General features: G+C 49.3%; 1 protein-coding gene across 1 annotated transcript; it reads right to left on the bottom strand.

Annotated features, from left to right (window-relative positions):
• Positions 1-517: 517 nt before the first annotated feature.
• On the bottom strand, positions 518-7353 carry EMWEY_00019870 (hypothetical protein, conserved; the record flags this gene model as incomplete). Its single annotated transcript, XM_013477762.1, has 10 exons — positions 518-546; positions 767-816; positions 985-1055; positions 1251-1500; positions 2071-2786; positions 3094-3254; positions 3838-3947; positions 4365-4497; positions 5164-6141; positions 6651-7353. The coding sequence occupies 10 exons, from the start codon at positions 7351-7353 to the stop codon at positions 518-520; spliced, it is 3201 nt and encodes a 1066-aa protein (XP_013333216.1).
• Positions 7354-9019: the final 1666 nt, after the last annotated feature.

Raw genomic sequence — 9019 nt, 5'->3', positions numbered from 1 at the left:
CACGCATGCAGATTTGGGGCTTGCCTGATCTGTGGGGCAGAGTTTAAGGTCTTTGCTTGGGCAGGAGATGACGAGCCCTAAGGGTTGGTCTTGTACTTCTAATTGAGGGGAATTTGTTAGCTGCCTATACACCCCAATTGCGATCTTCTTCTCCATACTTAACAAGTGCTGCAGCAGCAACAGCAACAGCAGCAGCAACAATAACAACAATAACAAGGGCTTATACTAGTGATGTCTATATGGAGGCTGCATGCACCACAGGTGGCACCGTGCTTGGTCCAGGTGCAGCAGCAGCAGCAGCAATAGCAGCAAGGCAGCATAAGCAGCAGCAGCAAAGCAGCAGCAGCAGCACAACTGAGTATTACCTCAAACAATCTTCTAAAGGAACTCCCAAAGAACATAGGGGGGACACCCTCTAAGCACAATGGGATGGCGGAACCTCCCCGCACTGCGGTGCGTGCCTGCAGCAGCAGCAGCAGCAGCAGCAAAGCAGCAGCAGCAAAGCAGCAGCAGCATCTCAAACCCCTTCCCGGAGCACCACTCCCGCTAAACAAGAGACAAAAACAGCATCAGCATCAGCACCAGCAGCATTAGCAGCACCAGTAGCAGCACCAGCACCAACAACAGCAGCAACACCAACACCAACAGCAGCAGCAGCAGCAGCAGCAGCAGCAGCAGCAGCAGCAGGAGCTGACCTGTACTAGACTATTAATAAGTGTAACTTCAACAGAAAATCTGCTGACAGGAAGAGTGTGCGCCATCGCACCATAAAACATCTCCTCAACGCATGCATATCCAGACGCAAAGAACAGAGACCTATAAAAAAAATAGATAAATAAATAAATAAATAAATAAATAAATAAATAAACTAAATAAAGTGTCTCCTTTTTATTTTATTTGTGTTTAGTGTCTCCTAAAGTGTCTCCTAAACTGTCTCCTAATGTGTCTCCTTTTGTTTCCTTTTGTCTCCTTTTGTCTCCTGACCTTAGCCAAGGCGGGCGGACGTAAGGATTCGATTCGTAATTTGGGGTCTCCGCCATTGTGAAGTCGCAGTACTGCAACAAGGTTGACTGCAGCAGCAGCAGCAGCAGCAGCAGCAGCAGCGGGGGAAAACGTAAAGCTACAGGGGCAGTGGCACAAACAGCAACCGCAGTGACAATAACAGCAGCAAGAACAAAACGACCAAAAGCAGCAGCAGCAGCAGCAGCAGCAGCAGCAGCAGCAGCAGCAGCAGCAGCAGCATGACTCACGTCTTTGAGGTCGAGGAAGATTTGCGGGTCTTTGTGCCTCGGAAGAAGGGCGCCAAAATAAGAGAGACCTCTAGGTACATTCTGCTGCTGCTGCTGCTGCAGCAGGAGGAATGCCTCTGTGTCTGCTGCTGCTGCTGGCGAATGTAATGAGGGATCAAGTAGAGCGGAATTCTTATCTGCAGATCCAATCCCCTGTTGCTGCTGTTGCTGCAGTTGCTGCTGCTGCTGCTGCGGTTGCTGCTGCAGTTGGCTATGACAAAATTGATTACCCCCAGCATAATGATTATCATTGTGCTGCTGCGCATGCGCTGCTGCATCTGCATGCCCAACAGGTACTGCTCCTGCTGCAGTCCCCCCCGCACCACAGCTCCCACCACCACCAGCAGCAGAGGGAGCAGCAGCAGCAGCAGCACCACCACCACCATGATGGTGTGTATGCTTCTTTCTTGTCTCTAATACAGGAGGGAGTCTCCCTTGAGGAGGAGGGAAGGGGCCCCCTCTCTTATATAATGCAAGAATAGTTCTCCTAACAAGAATAGCTTGTGTATCTAATTTGCTGCTACTAAAGTCTGCCCTCCATGATACATGAGGACAAGAGAAGACAGCAACAGCAGCAGCAGCAAGGGCCCCTGCCCTTAATAAATCCGTCATAGATAGAGCAGACCCACTTATATAGGCACAGCAGCGCGAGTAGGGCCTCAGGTCTAGGGGCCCCACAGTATTAGGCTGATGGGGACTAAGGACTAATACATTAAATAAACCATTTTGTAGTAACGAATGCAGAAATATACGGAGGCCCCTTGGCCACCCACACACTAACACTAGGGGGGCCCCTGGGGACTCATATACTGTATTACGTGCCTCTCCTAAGGATAATACTGCACGGAGGCCCCCTAAATGCTGCTGCTGCTGTTGCTGCTGTTGCTGCGGTTGGGGTTGTTGTTGTTGCTGCTGTTGTTGAGGTTGCTGTTGTTGTTGAGGTTGTTGTTGTTGTTGCTGCTGCTGTTGCTGTTGCTGCTGTTGTGATGGTGGGGTCTGCTGTTGTTGGTGGTGGTGCTGCTGTAAGGAATTAACTGCTGCTGCTGTTGCTGCTGGTGGTGCTGCTGCTGATGGACAACCGGATGGTGCTGCAGGACCTCCTGTACGTCCACATAGAGCAAAAGATACAATACCGCCAGATCCACCCATGCTGCTGCTGCTGCTGCTGCTGTTGCTGCCACAGCTGTTGCTGCGTAGAGACTCTACTGATGGTATTTGTCTGCTGATGCTCCTTAGACTTGACCGTGGTGCTCCTGTCCCCCCCGGTGCTGCTGCTGCTGCTGCTGCTGCTTCAAAGGAAACTGTTTGTGCAGGGGTTTGTTGCGTTGCTGCTGCAGCAGATGCAGCAGAACTATCCTCCATAGAATGCAAAGAGGGACTCTCCTGCAGCGGCTGCAGCTTCTGTCTCCATCGTAAGGAAGAAATGTCTCCTTGTACACGTCTAAACGGAGACCGACCAGCTGCATATACACCACAAAGGAGACAAAAAGGAGACACCTATAGGTCAGATGGAGACAGACACAAAGAGAGGCAGAATAGACAGATACAGGGAGAGAGAAGGAGACAGGGAGAGACACACAGAGACAGACGGACTCCACCCAAACACACATCCAACACAAGACAGAACCAGCAGCAGCAGCAACAACAACAACAACAGCAGCAGCAGGAGGAGGAGGAGGAAGGATAGTCTTACTTGGATGTTGTAGAGGATCTTGATGTGCCTTTGTGTGTCTCCTTCTTGATCCAATATCCTTAGCAGAGGCAAGACGAGCAACAACCTCTAGATTAGGTGCTAATACTATACCTGCATATACAGGTAATTCTCCTGCTGCTGCTGCTGCTGCTGCATCTGCTGCTGGTGCATCTGGTGAATGACTTCTATGTCCATGATGATGATGATGATGTTGCTGCTGATGATGAGGATTAGTGTGTGTATTATTGCTGCTGCTGTTGCTGCTGCTGTTACTGTTGTTGCATGCAGCAGCAGCAGCAGCAGCAATTTCATCTCCTACATTATATTGTGCAGGATTAAGAGCAATTTTATTAGTAAGAGAAATAATACCAATAAGGAAGACTTGGTGTTGTATATAGAGGAGACGAGCAAGCTCAAGAAAGGAGACACCTTGTACACACTTAGGGAAATCCATCCTATATACAGTATAAGTAGTCCCTCTCTCGTACTGATTTAGATCCTCTTGTACTCTTCTATTAAGAGAGGATATGTGTCTCCTTGAGTGTCTCTGTTGTATCTTAGAGTAAGCAAACCAGCAACCAACTAAGGGAAGGAAACCTGGGCAACCTGCACAACTCTTGCCTAATAGTTGCATCTTTAATTCAGATATACAGAGGGTAGCAAATGCCCCCATCTCTGTTACTAGACCCTTACGATGGTCATGTAGTAATTGTACACTAATAGGTCTAATAGGGAAGCATGCAGCTCTTGCCCCTAAGAAACGTAATAATGTTGCATGATCTTCTTCTTGTTCTCTTGTCTCTACACTCTCTCCTGATCCTGCTGCTAGTAATGGTCCTTCTGCTGTTTGTTTACCACCACCACCACCACCGCAGCCACTGCTGCTGCTGCTGCTGCTGCCGCTGCTGCTGAGACCTTGTTGTACACCACCTATACCACCAGCTAATGCATATGGTCTGCTGTTACTAAATACGAAAACAGCACGAGCCTCTGTGCATGCAGCTCTTATAGAGGAAGGTAATGCAGCACCTTTAGCTCCTCCTCTTATACAGATTCTTAATCCTGAATGTCTTAATGCTTGTTGGCATGCATCTAGATATGCAGCAATAGGTAAAGGGGTAATAACAAGAAGAGCAGCAGTAGATCCAGGGAATACACGACCAACCTCAAAGGAAAAAGAAGATAATTGATGAGGCTGTATAGGTCCTAATATACAGAAATAATCCTCATCTTGCATAGGTGCAGTACCATAGGTAGTACGTGGCTCTCTTAATGCCTCCATTAATCTTTGTATTTCTCCAGGTAAATATACAAATGCAGATACAATCATACACATAGCTAATCCCCTTCCTGCTGCACTCTTAGGGGCAAAATCCCCATACCCTACAGTCATTACTGTTACTACTGCATAGAAACATAAATCAAATACAGATAGGTAATTTGCTGCTGGGTCTGGTGCCTCTAGTATGAATATACCCCCAGCAAATGTTAATACTATCATTAACCAGGAGACACCTATAGATACTACACGTAGACATACTAAGGATAATGTAGGGAAACAAGTTGCTAATACTGTCTCTGTTCTTAATAAACGTAAGAAACGTAACCAACCAAGCCCCAATAACCATGGATATGCATGCGCTCTTGGATCCGGTACAAATAAACGTATACAATATGCAGATACAGGTAACGTAATTAAATCTATTAATGCATGAGGAGACAGCAGATAACGTAAAGGAGACTCTGCTGCTAATAAACCTAGACAATAGTCCCAACTAACCATCCATACAAATAATGCCTCTACTAATTCATAAGAAGAGGGAAGAGCATTAAATTGCCAATTAAGTAAACCCTTATTATATGTACTGTCTCCTAATGTGTCTCCTAATGTGTTGTCTCCTAGTAAGGGTCTCTCCATGTATGTTGTTGCCCATAACCATACACCACACCACGCAAGAGTACGACATAATACAGCTAATAGTGCAGCAGGGGACGTTAAGGCAGGAAATAACCATAGACGTACCCCTGACAGCAGCAGCTGCAGCAGGAGACAAATTACACGACAACAACGACTAGCTATACCCCCTACACCATCCCCTTCTTCTCCTTTATTATCCTCATTTAATCCTACACCACCACCAGCTGTCTGTACACCACAATAACCTAATAAACCCCCCATACCTCCACCATCTGCACCCCATACACCACCATCATAACGACTACCCCCCTCTACCCGCTGCAGCAGCTCCCTTAATCGTCCCTCTAGTCCCCCTCCTGATGGAGACACGTCCCCTCCGTATAAATCTAGCGTTGTTGCTGCTAGCAGCATAGCAGACGACACCTGCTGCTGCTGATGGGGGGTATAAGGGAACGATGGCCAACCATACGACGCCTCCGCCTCGCTGCTGTGACGAAGCAGCATACGTGGGGGGGCCCCCATCATCGATGGGGGGCCCCATGCTGGGGTACCTGATGAACCACCACGAACTAAACCCCCTCCGTATGCCCCTCCTCTACCACAACCCCCTGGAGCTGCTGCTGCTGCTGCTGCTGCAGCAGCAGCAGATAAAGCACCACGACCTCCAGCATTCTTATTATAAGTTAACCAAAAACGCGAGACATCATCAGAGACATAACGACGAGGAATCACGGATGCATCCTCCTCAGGTAAACCCCCTTCTGCGGTGTCTGGGGGGCCCCCATATGGGGGGCCCCCAAATGGTGGACCCCCGGATGGACCACCAGACCCGTGGGTACCCATAGGGGGACCCACAGGAGCCCTTATACCCGTTAACTCCCCTGAGAATGCACGAGCAGCAGGAAGCTCTGCTGTATCGTCGTTCTTCTGGTGCTGCTGCTGCTGCCATGCTGTTGCTTGCTGCTGCTGCTGCTGCAGAATGTTGCGTCTACGGGCAGCTCTGTTGCAGCACCAGAACGACTCGCATAAGGAAGCCATGCGTTTACAGATACCCCCAGGGGGCCCCCCCTCTTGGGGCCCCTCGGTGCCCCTGCCATTAGTTACGACACTGTGGGCATGTAGGGCCTCCGCCTGCTGCTGCTGCTGAAGTTGCTGCAGCAGCAGCTTCTGGTGGCCAGCAGCAGGAAAACGGGCAGCAGCAGGACGTGAATCAACACGATGCGCATAACCGAGGAAACGGCCTAAAGGAGACAACAAAAAGGAGACACCTCTGCATGCATTATTTTTCTTAATACCCTAAAATATAATATAATAATAAATACCTAAACCCTAAACCCTAAACCCTAAATAATACATAAATATAAGCAAATGCGTGCAGTTGCTGCTTATATAGGAAGGGAGGGAGGAAGGGAGGGAAGGAGGGAGGGAGGAGACAGACCGTGTAGATAAGACTTGAATTGTCTCCTCCATTTAGGGACTCTTAAGGAAATATAAGCAAAGAATAACATTAATATATATAGACCTGCAGCAGGTAATAAGAAAAGATCACTAGTATTATTATGTAGATCTAATGCAGTACTAGTTAACACAATTATAACAACAACCCCACTAAGGGCCTTCTCTAGGGCCCTCAGCAGCAGGCGTAGACGGCGACGTAACCAGAATACACCACCACCACCTTTGCTGCTGCTGCTGCTGCTGCTTGTTCGGCTGCATGTGCTACAGCCAGATACTGCTGGAGGTACCACACCATCACGATCCCTATCACGGTCACGATCCCGATCCCGATCCCGGTCGTGAGCACTACGACGTCTGCTGCTCTCGCTAGGAGCACTCTCAGACCCCACAGCCACAGATATATCTACAGGAGCTACCCCATTTGAACGATCTGCTGCTGCTGCTGCTGCTGCTGCTGCTCCTGCTGCTGCTCCTGCTGCTGCTCCTGCTGCTGCTCCTGCTGCTGCTCCTGCTGCTAAGGAAGATACACCCCTTCTACCTGAATCGAAGGAGCTGCTGCTGCGGTTTGCAAAGGCAACCGAGTATTCAACTCGACCCGTGTGAGGCCTCTGCTGGTGCTGCTGCTGCCGCTGCTGTTGTTGCTGCTGCTCTTGCTGCTGAATATTGTTATTATTGTTGTTACTACTATTGTTACTCTGAGAAGGAGGGGAAGGAAGCTGCTGCGACTCGTCATTGCCGCCGATGGGTGCACGGGCAGTATCGGCTCCTGCTGTCGCTGCTGCTGGTGTAGCTGCGGCAGTTGTTGCTGCTGCAGTTGTTGCTGCTGGTGTGCCCCTGGGTGTTGCTGCAGCTTCTACAGGAATTGAGGGGAGATCTGCTGATGGTGGCAGATTAGAGGAGGGTGGGCCCCCCCAACCATTTCTTGCCTCATCAGAGGGGGCCCCCCAACCATTACGTGCCTCCTCAGGAGGCGGAGATCGCCCGCTAGGCCCCATTTACCTTCTGCTGTATTCAGCTGGGGCTGCTGCAGCAGCTGCAGCAGCAGCAACACGCTGCTGTAGCATTTGCTGCTGCGGCGGCGCGGGCGACTGCAGCTGCTGCTGACCTGCTGCCGCTCGCCGTTCGGCTCGACGCCTGCTGTCGTTGCTGTTGCTGCTGCTGGTTACGTCTCCTCCTCTATTACTAAAGCCAAACGCTGTATTTAGTTAATCAATGGCTATGCATGCACTATTGAAGATCCTGGCGGATCCATTCAGCGGAAGACCGCCTTTGCTGCCGCTGGCTGCTGCTGCTGCAGCCGCTGGTGCCGCTGCTGCAGTTGTTGCAGCACATGAAGCGTGCAGTGGTGCAAATACGCCAGCAAACCCGCCAAATATGTGCCTAAAAAACGGTTGCAGATTTTAAACCGCACTAACAAACGGTAAGGACCCCATCAACAACAACAGCAGCAGCAGCAGCAGCAGCAGCAGCAGCGCCAGCAGCAGATGACCGCATGCGGTGGAAGACTGTATATGTGTAGAGAGCACACCTGCGTGTACACCAGGAATGATCCTTTTAAGACTTCTTTCCCTCCTTAACTTATAATATATTTACCCAACAGATCTCCTTGTTTTCGTTTATCTAAACGAATCTTCGATTGCTTGCACCGGCTACACGAACGGGGGCCCCCGAGGGGCCCCGACGGGACACACGATCTTCTGCAGAAGAGGTAATTCATACACACAAAAACACAAAAAAAAAGCCCTAGACCCTTACTTTAAGGAATATACAATAAACCCTAAACCCCTATGTCTCAGCTTTAGATGTATACCCCAATTTTTCCCGTTGCACAACCTCATCGTCTTGCTGTGGGTAAAATGCAGCAGCAGAACAACTGATAAAACTACATCTCTCAGCCCTTTTATGCTATTTTTACATTATAAGCATACGAATCAATAAAAAGGGGACGGCCAGAAAGGAAAAACAAACGGAGCGAAAACTCCGAGTCCGGGAATTGAACCCGGGTCTTCCGCGTGACAGGCGGAAATACTAGCCACTATACTAACTCGGACAGTAGCAAGGCACCTACTAGCAGCCTACATGAGGATGATACTAAAATATATCGCAACAGAAGGCGGAGTGTTTCTTATTTCCTACTTCTGCGGCATCTGCTCTGAAGTTGCATGTGCCCGTGCTGCTGCAGCTGATTCACATGTGATGCATAGTAACGCTTAGGGCTCTCCCTCGTGATTGACTCGATGTAGAGGGGTCTCCTGCATTGGAAATGTCCGCTACTGTTACAGTTGTTGTTGCAGTTGTTGCTGCAGTTATTGATGCTGAAGCTGCTGATAATGTTGTGTTCGTGTGCGCATATTGCTATTTCCGCAGAGCTGTTGCGTTGTTTACCCGTCCGAGTTAGTATAGTGGCTAGTATTTCCGCCTGTCACGCGGAAGACCCGGGTTCAATTCCCGGACTCGGAGTAGTTATTTATCTACCTTGCAACGTATTCATTCTAATGCCCTAGTAGGAATACAAGTATGGCGTATAGATTCCTTTGCTTGCCCATTACCCTACCGATACCTGTGATAGCTCTAATATACGGTTGCTGTCAGCTTATCGGCAAACCAGAAAGAATGCCGCCTTTCCAAGAAGATTTCCAAGGACAAGGGTGCATAGAGCGA

The sequence above is a fragment of the Eimeria maxima genome, genomic scaffold (assembly GCF_000499605.1).
Source record: "Eimeria maxima Weybridge genomic scaffold, Emw_scaff177, whole genome shotgun sequence".
Classification (NCBI taxonomy): domain Eukaryota; phylum Apicomplexa; class Conoidasida; order Eucoccidiorida; family Eimeriidae; genus Eimeria; species Eimeria maxima.
The sequence above is the reverse complement of the archived record's forward strand: the minus strand, read 5'-3'. Positions and strand labels throughout refer to the sequence as shown.